Source organism: Simochromis diagramma, unplaced genomic scaffold, assembly GCF_900408965.1.
Source record: "Simochromis diagramma unplaced genomic scaffold, fSimDia1.1 OVJJ01000481.1, whole genome shotgun sequence".
Lineage (NCBI taxonomy): Eukaryota > Metazoa > Chordata > Actinopteri > Cichliformes > Cichlidae > Simochromis > Simochromis diagramma.
Window position 1 is genome coordinate 3127427 of NW_024386898.1, and position 21286 is coordinate 3148712.

A 21286-nucleotide genomic window follows, 5' to 3' on the forward strand; every position below is an offset into this window, starting at 1 on the left:
TCTTGGCCAGGGTCAATTTTTACATGCATCTTACTATGTGTATATATCATATATACTATGATGTATACGAATAACCCAAATCAAACACCTGAAATATGACAGGTTTGAAAACTTCTCCAGAATTGTGCTTTTAGGCTAATTACAATTGTTTGGGATTTTGATATGGAAGCTTTCACCCTTTAGATTGTGTTACTTTCATCAAACAACTCAGCTGAACTGACTTTTTTTTTCTTTCTTTTTTTGTTAACTGTTCATTGTGATTCACTAGAGTTGTGAAAGAAATTGGGCGATTAGTGCATATGTTTGTTGAATTACAAGTTTATTAAATAATTTCTTTATTGTCTTACTTAATATACAACGCTGCAAATAAAATCATATTTTTGATTTATTCAGGTACGTTCCTGCCAGCAGACAGACAGGTAAGCGCAAATCCACCATATTTCTTTACGTGTTCTGTAGAAGACTAAAATAGTCTTCATAAATTAAAAACGCCAACAGAAATAACTTTTTATAAATAGGTTATCTTTACTGTCTAAATCAAACATTTATAACTGATTAAAACTTTAATGTCACATGTCCCTTGAAGCTACCATCCCCTCCCTGAAAATTCAACATTTGCTCTTTTTTATCTACAAAGAGCCGCTAATGAACACGAGGTTTCGCAAATAAGCTATCAGAAACAAAGAAAAAAACATTATGTAGTAGTTTAGAGGGTGAAAGGGGGCGACTTGCAGCCACCGTCCTATTTGTGTTTAAAATCTCCAATCTTTACAAAAAGACAAACTGTCTCCAAAGGACACCTATTCCGCTATAATTGGTGTACACTGTCTTCAAAAGCTGGGGTGAGAGGTACAATGCCTTGCCTGTGAAAGGAAACTCCAAAGCACATTAAAAGTGAATTACTTCTTGTGTAAAGTGTGTTCGGGGTCATGCTGGTCACGACGCGCGCACTTCTCCAAAAGCGCACACGTCTCCAAAGGCGCACTCCATACTTTCTAAAAGGCAGTCATATTGTTGAGGGGTCTCACAAGAGGTGTACATATGGCATCCGGGTTGCAATTAAATGTTTTTAAGATGTTTTTCCTTTCTTGAAGAAGTTTCCTTTTCCTTTTTTTCTCTCCCGGCAGCTCTTTGCTAGAAAGAACAAGAGGAGGGGGGCACATTGAATGGCTTCGCTGCTAGTTTGGGATGACAACAATCTGGTCAGCGAGTTGTTGGACTTTGATTGTCCCCCTCAAAACGTCCTTCAGACAAAAAGCCGAAGACGAAAATAAAGCCCCACCTGGTACCTCTGTTTGCTAAAATAATAATAAATAGATTTCGTTTAATAAATAAGCAAAGGAGACTGTAAAGTGAAGTAGCAGAGGAAGTATTAATCAGGAGCATCAGGCAGGTATCACCTGCTCGGTAGCTTGCTTAGTTTATTGTTAAATATTGTTAAATCACTTTTCGTACCAAGTCTGCTCCGATATCTACCATTACCACAGCAACTGGCCGCTTATGTTTGCCTATACTTTGCATAACAAGCAGGACACTACAGCACACTGATAAAAAATCAAGGAGAGAGACTGACAACTTCAACCCACACCTGTCCACGATATCCTAATATGGATTTGGCATCAATGAATATTTGTAAAGTGGTAATATTCAGTTTACTTTAGACTTTTCGGGCCTTTTATAACAGCAAGGCACCATCTCCTATCTCCCTAGTATATTTGTCCAGTTTATTGAAAGCATATGGTTATCAGATTGTTCCCAAAACACATATTTAGACAGAAAGTTAAGGAGAGCTTTTTGTGATCCTTTGTTGGCAATTGTAAATCATGCTTGAGCCCCGCCACGCTTCCCTTTCCTCCCTTACCCAGGCTAGAACGTATCTGCACACTGTTGACTCTTTTTTTCTAATCTTTAATGTGTTAAAATAAAGTTTTATTAGAAAATAGCAACGCGTCACTGAATTGTGGCGATCTTGGACAAGTTTTTGGAGATGTCATAGCGCACAGACACAGGCTCACATTATAGAAGAAAACGAGCTTTTATTGTTGCGAAACACAAAAAGACCCTTTGTATCATCGATTTACACAGCGGATTTCACCTTCCCACCTCTCCTTTTTTAGTTTGCTCCATGCGTAATTGTCTTATCCAAATACCGGAGCTTTGCGCTCTAACGCAAGAAGCAAATGTTTATCCAAATATATGCCATTTAAAAACAACACTTGTTTAATATAGGTAAGGTTTTCTGAGCTAACAAAGAGGTAAAATAATCTTTAAAAAAGAATCATCGAAGCAATAAGTAAGGACCAACTTGTAGGAGCTTAAAGTTATTTTAACGTCCGCCTTACCAGGTAGTGGGATGTGCGCAGAATCGCAAAGAGTCTCTCAATCTTTAACAATAAACAATAATAAAATAATAACTGCAGAGAACTTTTGCATTTTCTTCTTCATCTCGGTTTTTAGCGTACTCTGGTGCACATGGAGCTGATTTTAGAAGCCAGTCTGGCAATAATGTGCTCTGCAGGGCATGTGCCGATGTTTTGAGTGCGTAAAATGTGGCATTACAAGTACCTCTTATGGATAGAGATCGGATAATATTTCCAAAATAAAACTTTGTGTACAGTGATATTTGATTAAACACAATACAAATATTGAATACGGTTCCACCTTTTGCGCATAAAACTAAACGTTGCTTACTTTTAAACCATTGCGAAAGTCTTTTCATAAACACATTATGATTTACTATAACAATAAACGATAGTAAAGATGAAGACAGCTAGCCTTGAAAGCTTTAATGGGAATTAAAGGTAATCTGTAATCGAGTATCACATCATATATACAAGATCCATATTGTGTCTCGTGTCAAGCTTTTTTTTTTTGCTAGACCAGCATCTCACTAGACAGAAACAAGCGCATGACCTCACTAAACCGAGGTCAAAGCAAAGCTCACAAAATGTTTTGGTTTTCTTTTCCTACCAGGACCTCCAGCATTTGACCAGCAAAACAGGGAAATTAGTGAATAGCTAATAATGATAAATACAAGCAATAAACAGATATATTAAGATTCCCAGAGTGGTAGTTTAGGACCAGCACAATCCTGAACGCTGCATGTTTGTTGCCCCCAGACAAACTTATGGAAATCGGCTCGTAATGTTTACCTTCTCCAAGAAAAAAAACATGACCCTAGTCCATAAAATAGGGGTATTATTAGCCTGACATACATCCGTGGCACTTTGCCATCCACATGTATTTAATTAACTATTACAATGAATACACAAAGAAATGCAAGCACACTGAAGGATGAGGGAGAGGGTGAAGGACTCGCTGCCTGGAAGCTGATTGGCCACTCGACGAGCGCTGTTGATTCAGGCGTCCACGGTGCAAAAAACAGATAAGATAAAGGCCATATAAAGTGACAAGAGATGCGCATCCATCCCTCACTGTCACCTGCACATATACACTGTCTGCTGCCTCCAGCTACAAGAGCGGACTACGTCTTTATCCCAGCTTCGCCTGTCAGGAGCAGGCCTGCAAACGTAAGTGCGACTACACTCATTCAGAAGTTTATTTATTTATTTTTAAAATATGTCCTTTAATGTTTTTCAGAAATTTCATTTCTAGTTACTGGTGCAGTTGCGTTGTTATTTTTAATCAGTTAAAACATTTAACGAACTCAGGGTGTAGATACACGTTTCAGTCTCGTAGAAAAAAATGGGAAACGTGATTTCCAGGGTTTGTGGCACATCTCAGGGCATCATTTGGAGTTTCTTTTTCTCTTTATAGCCAAGCTGTCTCATTGGCATCACTTTTGATTATTTTCATCTTCTTCGTCGCCACAGGATGTATCCTAAAGTAATCTGCGTCCCCGACGCCCTGCGCGGGTTTTCTCCAACACTGCGCAACCGAGTGAACGAAGCCGGTGACACTTCAGGAGACTCACGAGGACAGCTCCCGCGAAAACCAGCGACTGTTACCCGAGACGTGTCCTCAGTGAAAAACCCCAAACACAGATGTGAGCAGTCCGGGCAGCGGGGCAGGCGAAGGATGAAGGCGAACGATAGAGAGCGCCACCGCATGCATAATCTGAACTCCGCCCTGGACGCGCTGAGGAGCATCCTGCCGGCTTTGCCAGAAGACGCGAAACTAACAAAGATCGAGACTCTGCGATTTGCCCGCAACTACATCTGGGCTCTGACCGAGACTCTCCGGATGGCAGACCAGCACGCACACACTCAGGACTATCTGGCATCAGATCTGAGCAGCCCGGCAAGCGTTTTATCTGCCGAATGGGACTCAGCATCACCTTCAGAATGTGGTTATGGGACCAATGCTGACTTTAGCCACAGAAGCTCTCTCACCGCTGTTAATGAGATGAGCTGCAGAATCTTCCCAGGAGAAGAATCCAGCGCCATCCCCATTACCTTTTGTTTCAAGTCCCTGTGTGCTGACAATGACCTGACGAGTATGTGGCACTTTTGACTCTCTATACCGCTCCATCTCACATAAAGACATTTGGGTGCAAGCAGCAGTTCCCCATCCGCTTTAGCGAGGTTACGCTTAAGACCAGGTCCAAAGACATTAGTTTCCCATGTTCAGTGTTTATTCTTAAAAAGCAATTAAAGTTTTTTTGTTTTGCTTTTTTAAAAAAAAAAAAGAAAAGAAAAAAAAAAGAAAAGGGAAAAAAGACTTTCTGAAGCCACAACTGTCATTCAAATCATTCTTTGTGTTTGAAAGCAATTTAATGATCATGTGGCACCCCTAATATTTGCAACCCTACAATCAGTGTCCCTAAAAGAAAAGAAAAAGAGCACCAAGGGACAATTAATAAACCAGGACGACATGAGAGAATTTGTTCAAGCTAAAAAATATTTATTCGGCAATTATATTCAAATGTATTTTGCTGTATAAAACAATGTTTATTTATTCAATAAAAACTGTAGAAAACATGTTTTTCCTTTAACAGGGATGGGAATATTCTGGCTTTCTTTTGCTTCCATGATTCAAAAGATGCTGAAATGTACAAACAGTATCAAAACATAGTGGCTGTCATTCAAATTATTTTAAATGATACGAAAAAAAGAAATGCCATCTTACAGTATTCACTGGTTTTTCTTTCTTATAGGCCAAAGTTTTTGTGCAAATCAACATTTTCAAACACGTAGTTCCTTACTGTCCTCCCTACCAGTGACAGTACTGAAGTATAGTGTGAAAGGAGACCAGTTCATAGTCTTACGAGTAGCATTAGCTAAATATTGTAAGTCTCGGTTTATGTCTTGGTGTCCTATAGTGGCGTGCAGTCCGAGGCCGAGCTCAGTGAGGGGAACTACTTGGGAAAGACCGTAACCACGTCGTAGCCCTCGGGTGGAGTCACTCGCTCGCGGGCGTGCGTCTCACAGTAAATCTGGTTCTCCACAAAGAAATGTCCCTTCTGTTTTAGGTTGACGTTGCAGTCTGTGCAGGTGTAGCACTCGGGATGACGGAACTTGTCCCTCAGCTTCACAACCATCCCTCTGAAGTGTAAATAAAAACAAAAATAAGTGAGAATGGCAGTGAGGGTCGCTGTCTATAGGAAAGAGCATCTTCTGATCCAAGCTGATCAAGTTAGAAAACCTAAACGCACATTTACTTTTAGATCTCAAAGGTGTTTTGGAGAAAGATGAACATCAGGAAACATCTGAGTCAGAAATTAGGCCTGATTTATAATGTTTTGCTTGCCATTACAGGCACGTTCCATGTTCCCACTTCCCAAAACAGCACAGACATGAAAATGTCAGAAAATGAAGTGATACTCTCGTACAGTATCTCAAAAAGGAAAGGACTGAAATGACCCTGTGGGAGAAAAGATTCGGTGTCGTATTCTGTACACTAGGATTTTATAATCTGGCTTTAACATCCACAACCACTTTGAAAATAATGGTAAGAAACAAAAGCAATTAATCTATTGCTAAAAAAGACGCATATTATAAGCCAGCATTGGTGAACCTGTGGGCAGACCCGTTCCTGGTAAACCCCATACTAAACCCTCGGCATGGCAGATTTAAGTAGAAGTTTCTAAACTCAGATCTTCTGATGGGACAGTGTGGACAGTGTGCTAAACATCTGTATGAAGTAAGGATTTTCAAGGATACTCTTAAAGAAAGGAAAATAAAACATTTATGAACCTTTCTAAAAATATAAAAAAGCAAAATTAAAATATCTCCCAGCAGCAGGAATTAGGAAACAAGTGTGTTGTTGTTACTTCATTTGCCCACAAGGTGGAGACACAGTATTTCTCCCAAGTGCTGCTAGATTCAGATGAACACAATCTAGAGGCCTACAGAGTTCAAGCTTGACCATAAAATACTTACACAATCCCAGATCCACATTTGTCACACATGGGTAACTTCTCTGTGTTCCCCACTGATGCTCCAACCTTTGTTGTGGGCGCTTTCACACTCCTGAAGCCTGATGGTTTATCCGAGTCGCCTACAAACACCAAGAATAGACTGAAAATCTTGATTGGAACTAAAAGACAATAGTCTACCAAAAAGCTAACATTGTTTAAAAATACAATATAAAAATCCTACATTGCCCCTTAAAGTATATGGAAAAAGCATGGTATCAGTACCTGTCTCAAGAATCTCCTGAAGCACCTTGAATGAAGCAGACTGTCGAGGAGGCTCGTCAGACTCCTGATTCTCCTGCAGCATCTTGTAGACTTCGGAATCTGCGACTATGGGCGGTCGCTTACCTGATGGCTCTGATGGAGCACTAGAAAGAAATTGGGCACGTTTCAGCAAGGAAAAAAACAAACAAACCTCATATTCAGCAACAGTATTTTGATACATAATCAGACTGGCAGTAAAAGCCCAGGAGATCAGTGCTGATTCAGCACAAAAAAACGCCAATGAATGAACCTTCTCTTGTGTTTTACTTGTTTTAAACATAGACTTAAGTGACATCATTTTCTTAAGTCACTGGATTAGTAAATACTGGCTCCATCTGCTTGGAAGCAATATTCACACTTTAATGATTTGTTGAAGCACAGCAGCCTTTCGGGAGCTGGCCCGCTACTGTAAATTTTGCAGTTAGCAGTTACAGCCAAACAGTGTGCACATGTACTTCTCCTCCAGAAAGGATTCAAATAAATCACAGTGTGTTTAAGAGGTTTTGTGTATGTCAGTATTGAAGTAATCCTCTAAAACAAACGCAGTTCCAGTTTCCCCAATTCAAAATGAGTATTTGGAAAACAACTTAATGAAAAGCTAAGCTTGCAGAATGATCTATAAAAGTCTTTCACAGAGTATCCAAACAACCAAGCAAATCAAAAAGGAAGATGCATACAAATTCATTTTTCAAGTAAATGGAAACATTCTGAATTTGAGCCACGATTTACTGAGTCTACTGCCCACAACGATTATTTACTCTGTGACCCAAGCAGAGCCCAGCTAAACTCACTCACATTTTCAATACTGATTGATTGCCATCACTTAAGCCCATCTTACTTGTTGGGGGGGTCATTAGCCGTAGTAATGGTCTTGACTTCATCCACAGCTGAGTTGAAGTCCTTGATATTCTCTGAAGAGTACAGCCCAGATGGATTATTGTACTGGTTAGTCACCACTTTGGAGCCGAAACCAGTGAAAGGCAGGGCGCTCCTGTTGTGGGTCGAGCCTATGTGTTTCACCTCCTGCAAAAACCAAGCTGCAAAAGTTAGGAGAGTGCAATATATATGAAATTCAAGCGTAATTGAAACAAGCAATACTCTCTGTGCACACCTGATGAGCTATAAAAGTTTTTTTTTTTCTTAATTGCGCATGTACAAACATGCAGTGTTTGCTAAGTGGGTTAGAAATATTGCTTAAGGTTTGAAAGTGACTGGCCTATTGTGTTTTAAGCTTCACTTTCAATAACATTTTTCTTGAAAACAGACTTGGAAACTTTGAGCGGTTCTGTCTTTTTAAAGCAGCTTCCAGTCTGATACAAAGTCACACATAATTTAGCAGGATAATGACTGTGGACTCTGCCTTAATTATACCTACGTGGCTAACTTTAACGACAGATGCGTCATAACACTGGCATGCCATCACAGTGGGCATACAAATACCACCAAATCTAGCTCATGCTTCACAGTGGGAACACGGAAATGCCTCCAAATATAGCTCATGCTTCAAGCTTCTAAAAAGTGCAAAATCTCCCCGAGTCTCTGCGAGCAAGATGACTTGCGCAAAGGAGCTGACAATACTTACATAAAACAAAAGAGTGAAGCAACAGATTCTAGAGAAGTGCTTGAAATATGTGTTAATATGTGTGTGGGAGAAACAAAAAAAACAAAACTCTAGTTTTGTGACTTGTGAAACACACACACACACACACACAGGGCCTGAGACACCGTTTCCTACATGAATTCATACTTTGGCCTCAACTTTCCACTCAGCGGGCAGGAACTGAGGCTTGCGTCAGGGCTTGGCTGATAAACTACTGTCTCCTAGGAAACCTCCTGTTGGTAAGTAAACAATGACTTCATCATGAACAGTAGTAGGATATAAATTAAAAGGAGAAAAAAAAAAAAAAAAAAAAGGGGGCAGCACTCTGGCTTCCAGAAACTGAACGGCTACTCGATTTCACTCTAAATGACAAAGCTGGAGGAGTCACTTTTTTAAAGTTCATACAGCTTTGATGCTGACACACACCCGTGGTTCTGACGCAAGATTCATCTTGTAGGGATGAGTCTTCCCCTCTTCAGATGACAGCGGCGACCACAGTTTTGTTTCTGACCTGAGGAAGACAAAACAAGGCTTGAAAGATGATCTGAGGATTCAGTAACATAAAATGCCAGGATCGCCCGCGTGTTCCTGTGTATCCGCACGTGAACGCAATATTAGGGCTGTGTCTTTGAATGCAACAGAGCCCTTGCAGGCATGCTCATGTTCTTGTTTATCTTGCAGTTAAGCCCGTCCTTTCATGCATTCAATATGACATCGCTTAATGGGAGCAAACATATGTGGTTCCAACCGTCTGTCAAAACCCTTTTGATACGACTCCTCAAAAGTCATCAGTCATGAGTAATTTACAAGACGACACAAATGAGCGATGCGGGATTGCAACATGGTAAAAACCAGTAAAACAAACAGAACTGCTGTTTAAAAATCACTGAATAAACATGATGTCACTCGCTGAACACCTGGATTGCAGCTGAGCCGTCTCACATTACTCACTCTTTTTCTCTGAGCCTATGGCTATGCAGATGAGAATGGCACATTTAGACACAGCTTACCTGTCTATGGAGAGCACCATTTCCTCTATGCAGCCCTTTATCTTGTTCTGCGCCTCCAAGTGAGTCATGTTCTCTGTTGGTTCTCCATCGATGGAAAGAATTATATCCCCGATGCATAGATTTGCTTGGGCTGCTTTACTCCCGGGGTTGACCTACAACACAGGACATAGAAATTATAAAATTAGAAGCCACTTGTGCACCATAATTACGAATATATGGAAAACGCACCTTCTAATTACAGCCTAAAGGCTTCCAAGTCAAAAGAGGAGAATGCCATTGTTTTAAACCTGACCTTCAAGAACCTTTAAGCAGCTGTCTTTGTTAACAGTAAACAGAAGCGAAGGCACTTGCAGAGTCAGGATAAAAGCTTCCTGGAGCCCAGATTCTCTATCTGAGATAAAGGCCTAAAGCAGGGAGAGGGACCACTACAGTCCAGGAATTCCTAATCACTTTTCCATGGGTGGGGTGGCCTGACCACAGTAATAACCTTCACAAGAGGGGAAAAATGCAGTGTAGGCTCAGAGGAGTGCTTTGCTAGCTATAATCCGGTTCATTACTGCCACCAGAGCAGCACCCTGTATGAAGCTTAATAAAATCTTAGCGCTAATGAACACCAGTGAGGTGTGTCAGCTGTCTTCTCATGACAAAGAGGCTCCGATGGGTCCATGGTCACTCAGTGATGTCAAAGCATGGAGTTGAAACTTTTAAAATCACGCTTTAAATCTTAAGTAAATTCTGTAAGAGACCAAATATGAAAACCATTGTTTGGGATTAGTGCATTTCTGGTTCGGCTATTATAAAACTACTGTTTTAAAGTAGCTTTAACTCTCAGTTAAAGACTGAAAAAGATACATAAAAAAAAAATAAATCACAATTCATCAGAAATTCACCAAAAATATATTTTACCTTACATAAAAATGTATGTTTTTAAATATTAAGTGGGGTCCACGGACCACCGCGTTTGCTCTTTGAGGTAGCACTGGCAAAAATTGCCGCTAACTTAACTTTTAATTACAATAAACTGAGAAAGCTAACGCTAGTTTAGCCGTTCGTTAGCCCTCCGGTTAACACAAGCTAACCGTTAATCGTCAACCAGCCTTCAGTAAAGTCGCGGGGAAACAATGAGAGGTGAGAGTCCAGGTGCGGTTACACTGAAATGCAGGGGAGAAACTAACAGTAAAACGAACTTACCCGGGAAATAGCCAGTGGCTGCTCGAAGTCCTTTCCTCCAACCAGCCTGAACCCCCAGGGGCCGGGACCCTGCAACGCCACACGGAGAGGCATGGTGTGAAAGTTTGGAAACAGAGCCGACGGTGGTAAAGGAGCTGCTCAGACCTCTGCTTCACTTCCTACTGCAATATGACGTGGAGTAATCAATGGTCAAAAGTTTGAGGCTGACTGCAACTCCACCGCATTAGTGGAGGGGGAGGACCCTCGGATTACAGTTGGACGAATAGATTTTGAAGTTTCCTCCCTGATAAGTGAGACCGAAGATCGTGTATGAAGAAGATGGATCACTCGCGTACATCTGTGTACTCGCGCATACGCCACTGACGTGCAGAATTGTGGGATTAAGCCACCATACTGGGTGAGTAAGCCCCTTGGACACAGCGACTGAGTAGTGGCCATCATTTTCTTCGTCACGTGTTTATCTTATTAAGAAAATCTGAAGCAATGAAAATACTGTTGTGTGGCTTATGACACTAGTTATCAGGGCCCCTTCCCAGGGCTTCAACTCACACCTTGCCCTAGGTGACCTCGATAGGGTGGGGAAAGCTCTCACAGTTGTTTCACCCTTATTTATTTGTTTGTTTAATCTTTATTTTATTTAACCATGAAGTCGTTTAAGATTAACATAATATTTTCAAGGGAAACCTGGTTTCAACCCCCAGTGATGGCAATGACCCACGCCTTTCTCCACACAACTCACACGATCAATATGGGTCCTTCAGGACCACCTCCAAAGAGGACGCTGCCTTTATGGGTTAAATGCTTGGGAAAATCCACCTTTTGTTTTTAGAACAGAAGAAATGTCTTGTATGAGGGCCGAAACGTCTTCACAAACTTAAAAAAAGACAAGCTCTCAAGACCAACATGACCTGGATGACTGAGAATCTACACAGACATGGTTAGACTTGAGCATGACGTGTAAGTGATTTCAGGATTCACAATCTTTGCACTGCTAATGGCTGCATTAGTAATGCTGGTGTGATAAAGAGAATGCATGTTTGAGCCTGTAATTCTGCCTGGAGCAGTTAAAGCTCAATCAAGTCACTTTACATTGTTGTGATTATTAAAATCAAACTTTTCCTGGTACTGGTCTGGTGTTGAATGTGCAAGGGTGTCTTTAGTATTGCTGCTAAGGTTAAAAGAAGCATGTGAAGACTGAATCTGCGCTGGACTGGGAGTAAGTTATTTCGTTTTGGATGTGTTTCTGTAAGGACTGCTAAAGTCAGCATGTCTGCTTGAAGGTGAACCACCATATGTGATGGATGAATCACATCCTGACTGGGCTTCAACACTTTGCTTGAGTCACTCTGAAGCACACCCTGCACACTTATAGCGCCCACATTTGTCGAGCATGATGGATCCAAAACACAAGCAGAGGATGAGGATTAGAAGGGTCAATTCTTCATAAATGCAGAAGAAAAATGATGGCAAAGAAAACATTTAGAGGAAAAAAATACTATAAGAAGTCACTAATTTGATTACATCTGTAGTTGTTATTAATTCTTGTTAATTATGTTTTTATCTTGTCACTTTAAGCCTTGATTATACTGAGACACGGGCAGCTGGAAACACCTCCTGCAGACTAGTAAATCCCGTTACCCTTCTTTGAAGTCTCTGCAGACGAGTCCACGTGGTCGCAAAAACAGGCAGGCACGTGGATGTCTGCACAGCTTAGCCCTTTTGGAATTTTTACTTGTGTTGGAGTTTGTTTATTTTTTTAAGAGTGCCAATGTGAAGCACTGAAGCAAGCTATAGCTTGGTCCCAATTCAGTGACTGCATCCTTCCAATGCTACAGAGGAAGAGGAAAGGACGGTACTGAACAGGCCAGGCAGATGTGTATGGACACAACCGTGGTAACGTAAATGAAGCATATAGAGTCTATAGAGGGGCAAACGTGCCAGTGTAAACACGCTCCCCTGCAAATTCCCAACTACACATTGCTTGTCATGGATGATGCTGCTCTTCAGTCAAATGCTGATTGGTTGACAAATGGGCCAAGTTCACCAGAAATGGGTTTCCATAGCCGAGCAGGTACATCCACCAAGTGCAATGCAAAGAGTTGGATGCGGTGGTTGTAAAGCACACCTTCACTGACCAGTGGAAACATGTTTTCTGGAGTGACGAATCACACTTCTCCATCTGGCAATCCAATGGACAAGTCTGGGTATGGCGGTTTCCAGGAGAACGGTATTTGTCTGACTGCACTGTGCATAGTGTAATTTGCCTGCACAGAGTCCTGACCTCAATCCAAAAAAACACCTTTGGGATGAATTAGAGCAGAGACTGTGGCCTTTTCGTTTAACGCTAGTGTCTGAACTCACAAATGTGCATCTGGAATGATGGTCAGAAATTCCCATAAACGTGTAAAACTTGAGGAAAGACTTCCCAGAAGAGCTGAAGCTATTATAATGTGAAGGGTGGGCTGACATCATATTCAAACCCTATGAATTAAGAGTGGGTTGCCACTCAAATTCATATGCATGTGTAGGCAGACGGGTGAATACTTCAAAGATCTTTATCCTATAACTTGCATTTTTAATGCTCGTTGTGCCTTGAATTACATTTTTTTTGTTGATGTACATAAATAAATGTGATTAATCTCTCTGTTTTTTTTATTTATTGTTCTTTATCGGCACATATCCACCCATAATCTTCGGCTCATCCAAACCGGGAGTCTATCCCAGCGGAAAATGTTAATTGATGACTATCCAAATACAGTTCATGAATAAATCACACCTCTAAATATCAGTACCATACAATTTCCTTATTGAAAGAAAACACTAACTTAAATCACAGTGGTCTAATCTTCCTTTACTAGCAGTAAGGAGAAGAAATTAATTTTTATATTAAGCAGCTCCACTGCAGTAGCTATGGTGACCCGTTTGTTATCATCACATCAGAACGATTACTTCTGAAGAGACCCCACGGACAGCAGCTTCTTTCCAATGGAGATTGCTTGATCTCCAGGAACTCCTTTAAATTCAGCTGGCCTTTTAGGGCCTTTCGTTTAATTTCTCTGGTGCTCTTGCTTCCTCCCCTGTCCAAAGACATGCATGTTAACTGGTGATTCTAACCGGGCTATTGGTGTGGGCTCGATAAGGTGTTTACAGTGTGTGGAATAAAACAAATCAAAGTCTAAAACACTTTGAGTGGTCAGTAATGCTAGAAAAGCATTACATTGTATGATGACAGCTGTGCTTTTGTGCACACCACAGCAGTTTAACCACTGGAAGGCCACAGCCTCACTGTGTCCATGAAATGCTGCTGCGTTAACCTAGAAGCTGGAAGCTAAAGGTGTTCAGGCAGGAACTTTGTGTTGTTGAACATAACTGAGACCCTCTTTTGGAGGAACTTGTAGTGTTTCCTCAGAATAATGAGGAAGATGTGAAGCGCTTTGCCAACTCATGCTCTGCGGCTTGACGAACTGATCGGCCTGATTGCTCACTTTAAAAAAACACCATTTAATTTTCATCCTCGTGGTGAATGACTGTGTAACACTGTGAAGATACTGATACCACTCAGAAGTGCTGTAGTTCCTGTGTTACCGAGAAGATGCACAAAGTAATTCAGAATAACATCATATGAAATTGCAGGACACTGCCAATCCTCCCATTCAGCGAAGGTTGATAATACAGTACTGTAAAGTATTATCATTGCATTTGGTCAGCTACAACACCTAAGGTGACAATTTACTACTGATTCTTGGTATCAAAAGAGGCCTACGCTTGGATGTACAAATAAGAGGACCACGATTGATGGCAAGTATTAAAACACAAAATAATATCAAAGATTTTGCATCATACACTGTGAAGTTTGGCCAAAAAAGGGGAAGAAATTAAACATTCTTTGCTTTTAATTTAATTTTTCATTATTATTAAACTGATATTCAGTGTTGGGGAGTAACGGAATACATGTACCGCCGTTACGTATTTAAAATACAAAATATGAGTAACTGTATTCCGTTACAGTTACCGTTTAAAAAGGTGGTATTCAGAATACAGTTACTTTGTTGAAATAAATGGATTACACTGCGGTACTTTCCTGTTTCATTTTGTCGCGGGTCAGGACTGTTTGGGTTTTGTTTGACAGCTACGTTCTGTTGTTCCAGGCGGCAGCGTTATGGTTGCCATGGTTACAGGGCGACGCTCTCTCTCTCTCTGCGACTGTGTGTTTCCTGGGTGAGAGAGCGCCTTTTCGTTGTTGTTGTTGTGCTAAGCTAACAGGCAGCATGCTACAAGCATAGCTCTAAAGAATGTAGCATCATGGGCAGTGTAGTCCGTGTTGCAGGGAGAATGGACTGCCATACACGTTATGGGTCTGTGAGCGCGAGGAGGGAGAAAAAGGGGAGTGGAAAGGTACGAGTTGTCATCGAGGAAAAACGGGAGCTGGAAGCATGTAAATATAATAATAACCACTTCAGCCAAGAAGAGTGCCTGACGAGCCCAGTTGTAAGTAAGCTATTAAGAGTCGACTGTACACCGTGTTCGTGTTTTCCTCCGAAAACAATAAGTTCCGTTGGAGCAGCCTTTCAACGCCTCTCTCTGTCAAGAAAAGTTGACCCACACAACAAAGTAAAGCTATTTTTCGGCTACGAGCCGACAGGGACCCCGCCGTATTAGTCAGAGGTCCCTTTACTACAGTTCGGAGTCGCGGACCTTCAGTAATCCGGTTGTTCAGTCTGACGTCACTAGCCGTGTCTGGGTCTAAACTCCGCTGCAGGTCCATATATCAAACGATCACTATGGCATTACTGAGAGTTGAAAAACTGTCTAAAGTCTTTCATCTTTAATAAAATGATCAGCGTTCTGCTCTACCAGGTGTAACAATTGAGTTTGGCATCCAGGCATCCATGAAAACGGAATTTATGACATTTAACGGAGTTAGAAGTTAGCAGGGAGTTAGCTCGCTAGCTTCTATCTAAATACAATATAGCATGTCCTGACTGCGGGGTTTTGGAAACAAATTAAAACGTACAGCTCTGCTATCACTTCCAACATAAATGAAGACAGAAAACTAAACAGCAGTGACGTTTGCAGGGTTACTGAAGTTGGTCTAGCTGGTATATAATGATGTGCTACGTGACCGCTAGCGAAACAGCTATGTTAGCATAACATAAACAAGCTAACTTTTTTTTCCACTCGATAAAAGTTAACGTGAGTGTTCTCGGTGGTCAGGAACAAATGTAATCGCATGGCAGGATGCTGTAAAAGGACCAAACTTCAGCCAGGAGAACAACTGAGATAATCCATCCACAATACGAGGTTAGTCATTCATATACTGCTGCATGGGCTGGGCTGTACTTACATCCTAAGGTTTTAAAAACTGAGCTTAAATAAATGATTAGCGGTAATAAAAGCCGAGGGAGGTCAACAGGGATCACTGACTGTTTTAGGAGCTTTTTGAGATCAAATAGAAGAAAATACATAACATTAAACATGTTAACAACACAAAAGCCATATTAAACGCAGACTACTTTAGACCCGGAAGTAGGATTCGTCGCATCATCACTGAACAACCGGATAGTAATAAATCACACAGCAATAGTACATTCACGTTGTTGTAAAAAGCATGATAATATATTAAGTAATCCAAAGTATTCAGAATACGTTACTGTCATTGAGTAACGTAACGGAATACGTTACAGAATACATTTTGGGGCATGTATTCTGTATTCTGTAATGGAATACATTTTAAAAGTAACCTTCCCAACACTGCTGATATTAAACAACAAAAAAGTGCAACTTTGCGATGACCACATTATTTTTAATGAAAGGACGTTTCTCTGAAAGCAGAGCAGAGTGGTACCTCTTCGTGTTTTGGACCTCTCACAAGAGCTTCAGTTTGTTTTAGAGACGTCGGCCTGCCCTTGCGTCACCGTGTTATGTGCAAACTTACCATTTATGGTAGAGCTAAATCCCAGGATGTGGAATGTGCCGCTCCCAAAAACTGAATTCCTGCCAGAGGGCCTCTGCTGAAAGTGGAGGAAAAAAATAAAGGGGGGGGGCAAGGCGGCCAAACTGAATGAAACACGTCCTTTCTTGTGGGTTTTGCTTTGTAATGTTAGGTATGCCAAAAAGTCTGTGAGCCTGTTTTAAAGTGACGCTGTTATCAGTTCAAGTGGATATGGATCAAGTGCTTCTGGCTGTTCTGTCAGCAGGACTCTGAGCGGCTTTCAGCATTTGTTCACTGTGATTACAGGAGTCTGACATTTATTGCTTCATTTCACCCAACAGCATTCACCCACTTTCCTGAGTGCAGCCACAACACTGCACTACATCAGAAATGATCATCAGATAACACAGCTGACGTTCAACAGTCCAGAGGTGAACAGCTCCCCTTCGAACCTGTCTTGTAGGCAAAGTTTGAAGATCTGCTTTTTCAAAACAAACAAACAAACAAACCAAACATAACCCCCACACCCACTTCATTAGTTACACCTTGCTGATACTGGGTTGGCCTTCATCTGGCACAGATTCAACAAGGTGCTGGAAGCATTCTTCAGATTCTGGTCCACGCTCACATGATAACATCACACAGTTTACATCATGCAAATCTCCCGTTCCACTACATTCCCAAGGTGCTCTATTAGATTGAACTCACTGACATGTTCAAGAAACCAGTTTGAAATGATTTAAGCTTTAGGACACCAGGGCATATCTTGCTGGAAAGAACCATCAGAAGATGGGTACACTGTAGTTTTTCAGTTTCCTGTTTTTAACTGTCAGCAGTGGGGTCTTCCGCTGCTGTAGCACATCTGCTTCAAGGTTTGATATGTGCATTCAGAGATGCTCTTCTGCATCCTTTGGTTGTAACAAAGTATTATTTGAATCAGAGATTTTCCCTTTTTCAGATCATTCTCTGCAAACCCAGAGATGGCTGTGCTGGAAAATCCCAGCTGATCAGCAGTTTCTGAAATACTCAGACGAGCCTGACTGGCACGACCATGCTACATTCACAGTCATTAAATCACCTTTCTTCCTCATTTTCATGCTTGGTTTGAACTTCAGCAAGTTGACACGCCCCCTTCCCGAAATGTACTGAATTGCTGCTATGAGATCAGCTGATCAGAGAGTTATTTTAACTAGACAAAGAGGTGTACCCAGTGAAGTGGCTGGTGCTATATTTAGGACCCCGGTGATCCTGTGTCCAGAAAAACAATTTAACTTGGCAACTTAAGTGCTTAAAATACTGTTAGTAATTTACTTTAAACACTTGAATATACAGTGCTGAATTCATTGTTCGTCTTTGCAGGTTTTCGTCTATTACATTTTCTAAACCAACACTCTTTCTAATGAGCCAGGATGAAAACTCACGTGCTCACACAGCCGGAACAAGTTGGCCAATGCTAAAAACGGACTTTTCCCCTCAGATTTTTGTCAAAAAACAAAACTGGCAACACATGCAATGGTTTAAATGGTTTATTAAATATTGCATAATACCGAACACAGCAGTGTATAGTATCTTTATTTTAATATTGTCAATGTAACAGCACTGCAAATTGAAGCAAACAAACCAAACCTGTTGCAGGCTGTGCGTCCGTTTTTCATGAGTGTTAATCATGTCGAAGCGTTATGTCACACTTTTAGGTTCTTGTACAGTAACAGACAAGTTCTTAGTAAATGTTCTCCCGTCACAGAGACTCGAACAAATGGGGAAAATCAGGGTTACACAAAATACGTCATGGATACATTTCAGTGATACTGAAAAAAAAGAAAATGAGGCACAATTTTTCAAACATAAGGCAACATGATCCTCACAAATGGCAGCGTAATGTTTAATCTTTCTGTGCTCAGTAACGCTCCACTCTGTGCTTTGCCAATAAAACAAAACAAAAAAATCCTTCAGGCAAAATAAACCACTGCAAGTGACAGAGAGTTCAATCTGACGCTCCTATTGCTCGCAGTCTATTTTTTATTTTACATATTTACAATCCTTCATTTGCCGAACTGTTCAATAACGTTTCACACGTTTTTTTGTTTTTTTACATGTTTACACTGCCTGCAACACATTCATATATTCATACATTCATACATCCCGTGACGTTTTACGGACAAAAATCACAGAAACAATCTATTGCCAATTGTTTTGTCACTAAACGAGTGATTATTTGCCCATCGTGCAGTGTGTCTGAGAAGGAGCAAACCTCTCTACATCGCAACAGGATTCATTTCGAAAGGCGACAGCTCAGCAGACTCCCGACTAATCAACACTTTCATGAAGAGCTGGAGTTACAGAGGCGGAGGTAAAATAAAAAACAAAACACGCTTTTGTGATAAAATGAAATGCCTGGACATTAAAAACAGTGTGATAAAAAGGCAAACCCACACTGCAGTGTAATATATTCCGTGTGATATCTCGCTGGGAAAACATTCTTTTGCTGATGTTGGCAAAGTAGCGGTTGTGATCTGCACAGGAAGAAAAACCCAATCTCACAGGAAACACTGATTGTACTGACCTGGCTTAAATGAATGTACTTCATCAATTAATAAACTTCAGATATGACCTACGTGGTGGCCACATGCACAACTGTAGCTAACACATCATGGTGCAAAAAACAAAGACACTGTCGACATACGCTTCTAGATCTAATAAGTCTTATCTGTCTTATGTTTCTATACTTCAGCTTATCTTTCAGATTTTGTGTGTTCATAAACAGCTACACTGTAGGCCCTTTAATTTGAGTTTTTGGATAAGAAGGTGATGACAGCGCTTCTCTGAGTTCCACTGCTCACTACCATCAATCTTCCCAACATAAAGTACGATTAGATAAAAATACTTCTTTAGCAATTGCGCAACGAACTACCCCCGTCTGCTGCTCCGAGCAGGTCATAACAAGCACTAAGGGTTTTTTTGGGACACACTACCCGAAAGCTCTGCACGGCGCAGACACTGATGATGTGAGGGCGCTCGTGTGTTTGTGTGTATAGGATCTATTCTGACACGTTACCGGATCTGATGGCGCTGGAGATGTGGGCGCTCCGTATTTGCAGGAAGACGGCTCTGATGCTTTGGTAGCGGAGATCAAAGCAATCTTCCATCGGCTATCGGCCATTAAAGGCTAAAAAAAAAAGCGGCGTTCACCGCGTCATTACTTCTGTTTTCTTTAAGTTAAAAGTGCAATTATTAGGGTGTTGGCTGGCTGATAGTGTTTCATGCTCCAGTGTGATTTGTCAGTCTCTCAATGATCTTATAGTGCATGCTGTATTAATGCTGACCTTACAACTGTAGTCATTATGAATGAAAATATGCAGCCGTACGTATACAGTTCTCTGTACGCATTTACATATACAATCATGTCAGTAAGGGCACAGTTAAAATCTCAATACGCTCTAAAAAAATCACTGTGATTATTTACTAAGACACCTTGTTGGCTTTGACTTAAAACTTGAAAGAGTTTTAGGTCATCAGTGCTATTACACTGTTAGGAGGGATCTTCCTAAATGACCAAACAGGAAGTTAAGTGCTACCACGCCTGTCCTGTGGTTGCTCTGAAGCTAGGCGTCTACCACCGGCTACCTTAAAGGCATCAATAATCAGCAAACACAGTTTTAAAATATACAAAATATAGGATGTGCATATACACAGTTTTTGTTTCACTTTTATGACACATGCAATAAAATCTGCGTGTCCTGTAATATGTGTTTGCAGTGGAAACTGAGAAAAAGAGAAGCCAGCAGCACACATCAACATTTTAGAGTTTCTACTCATGCACACGGCTGTTAATAACTTCTCTGTAGCAACCTTTGGATAGAGAATGAAGACAATACTGTATTCAATGTAACACACTTGGGCTACAATGAGTTGTGAATGCTGCGAGGCAAATACTGACTTTCCTGATGATTCAGAAAATGTGGAGGAAAATAGTTCAATATTTTAAAAAGGGTCATTTTACATAAGGCTTTAAGTATTTAAAGTACCAAGGGCACTGACTTTAAGCTGTTTTTTTAAGGGAACTGTCTGGTTAACAGGGTCATAGAGTGATCTGATCATATTACAGGTTTTCTTTAAGTAGCTAAATCAAATCAATTTCATTCACGATACCTGATTTACATCACCTCTTTGCCAGCGGTGTTAAACACCTCTGGCCCTGAAAGATCAAAACACATTCTGACGCCTCCCCAGGTCCAGTTCAGGTAATAAGATCCACTCCTTTTATCCATACACTGCTCTGCTGCCTGCCTCTAGACTGAGGTGCTACGCAAACTCTTGCATACTGTAAAATTACACACACACAATAAAAGCTATTACGTGTACGTCGAAAAGCTAATTTGCAGGAGGCTTTCACAGAGAAATTCCACGTATGGAGACCGATGACTTCTGTGGAGACGTGCGTAAAATGTGATGGAGGTGTTTGGGCAGTGAGCTGTCCCCGTCTTCGCCTCGTGCAGTTTGACATACCTCGAGCCGATCTGATCACTTTCCCAGATAAAAATATTCGCCCGGCTAAATGACTATTCTAACCAACAGCCATGCGCGGTAGTTATGACTTCCCAAGCTTGACAGGCAACCGTGTGTTACAGCCAGATTAGATAGCTTTACAGTTTCACCTCCTTCACGTAATTCCCCGGGAAAGTCCCAAACTGTTTTGTCCGCTTTGATGTACCTGTGGAGGAAAAGAAAGATGAACATTGATCAGATTCTTTCTCAGATTTAATGCTTACATGACCTCAGTGTTAGTACCAAAATAACCCCTTTGAGCTTTATTTAAAATTCTGTACAGGACCTGAGCATGCACACTGCACTCAATCCTCTGCTGTCATTCTTTAGAAACTCTATATATGAAGGAGATGACACGCTGAAAGAAC

The 21286-nt window shown here is 41.0% G+C and overlaps 3 protein-coding genes across 11 annotated transcripts in view; 1 reads left to right on the forward strand and 2 right to left on the reverse strand.

Moving 5' to 3' along the window:
* The first annotated feature begins 3474 nt into the window (after positions 1-3474).
* neurog3 (neurogenin 3) lies at positions 3475-4473 on the forward strand. Its single transcript, XM_040034317.1, has one exon. The coding sequence runs from the start codon at positions 3835-3837 to the stop codon at positions 4471-4473; it is 639 nt and encodes a 212-aa protein (XP_039890251.1). The 5' UTR covers positions 3475-3834.
* A 476-nt stretch (positions 4474-4949) lies between these two features.
* On the reverse strand, positions 4950-10690 carry pdlim1 (PDZ and LIM domain 1 (elfin)). The gene is made up of 7 exons (XM_040034550.1): positions 10442-10690; positions 9251-9402; positions 8667-8751; positions 7479-7663; positions 6602-6744; positions 6342-6459; positions 4950-5504 (listed from the first exon to the last, which is right to left on the reverse strand). The coding sequence occupies exons 1-7, from the start codon at positions 10532-10534 to the stop codon at positions 5318-5320; spliced, it is 963 nt and encodes a 320-aa protein (XP_039890484.1). The 5' UTR covers positions 10535-10690; the 3' UTR covers positions 4950-5317.
* A 7194-nt stretch (positions 10691-17884) lies between these two features.
* The window catches only part of LOC120735262 (sorbin and SH3 domain-containing protein 1), a 42529-nt gene continuing 39127 nt past the window's right edge, over positions 17885-21286 (reverse strand). For all 9 annotated transcript variants that reach the window (XM_040034543.1, XM_040034540.1, XM_040034542.1 and 6 more), the window contains one exon: positions 17885-21084. In XM_040034543.1, coding sequence (XP_039890477.1) covers positions 21017-21084 — 68 coding nt within the window. In that variant the 3' untranslated portion in view covers positions 17885-21016. The remainder of the gene's footprint in view (positions 21085-21286) is intronic.

What these genes read in the sequence shown, in the direction of transcription:
- pdlim1 (XM_040034550.1), bottom strand. Translation starts at nt 10,534, where the DNA reads ATGCCTCTCCGTGTGGCGTTGCAGGGTCCCGGCCCCTGGGGGTTCAGG. An exon ending in ATCTTGCGTCAGAACCACGG is followed by an intron (nt 7,664 to 8,666) that starts GTGTGTGTCAGC and finishes TGGTTTTTGCAG; the next exon opens with GAGGTGAAACACATAGGCTC. An exon ending in GCTAATGACCCCCCCAACAA is followed by an intron (nt 6,745 to 7,478) that starts GTAAGATGGGCT and finishes ATTTCTTTCTAG; the next exon opens with TGCTCCATCAGAGCCATCAG.
- neurog3 (XM_040034317.1), top strand. Translation starts at nt 3,835, where the DNA reads ATGTATCCTAAAGTAATCTGCGTCCCCGACGCCCTGCGCGGGTTTTCT.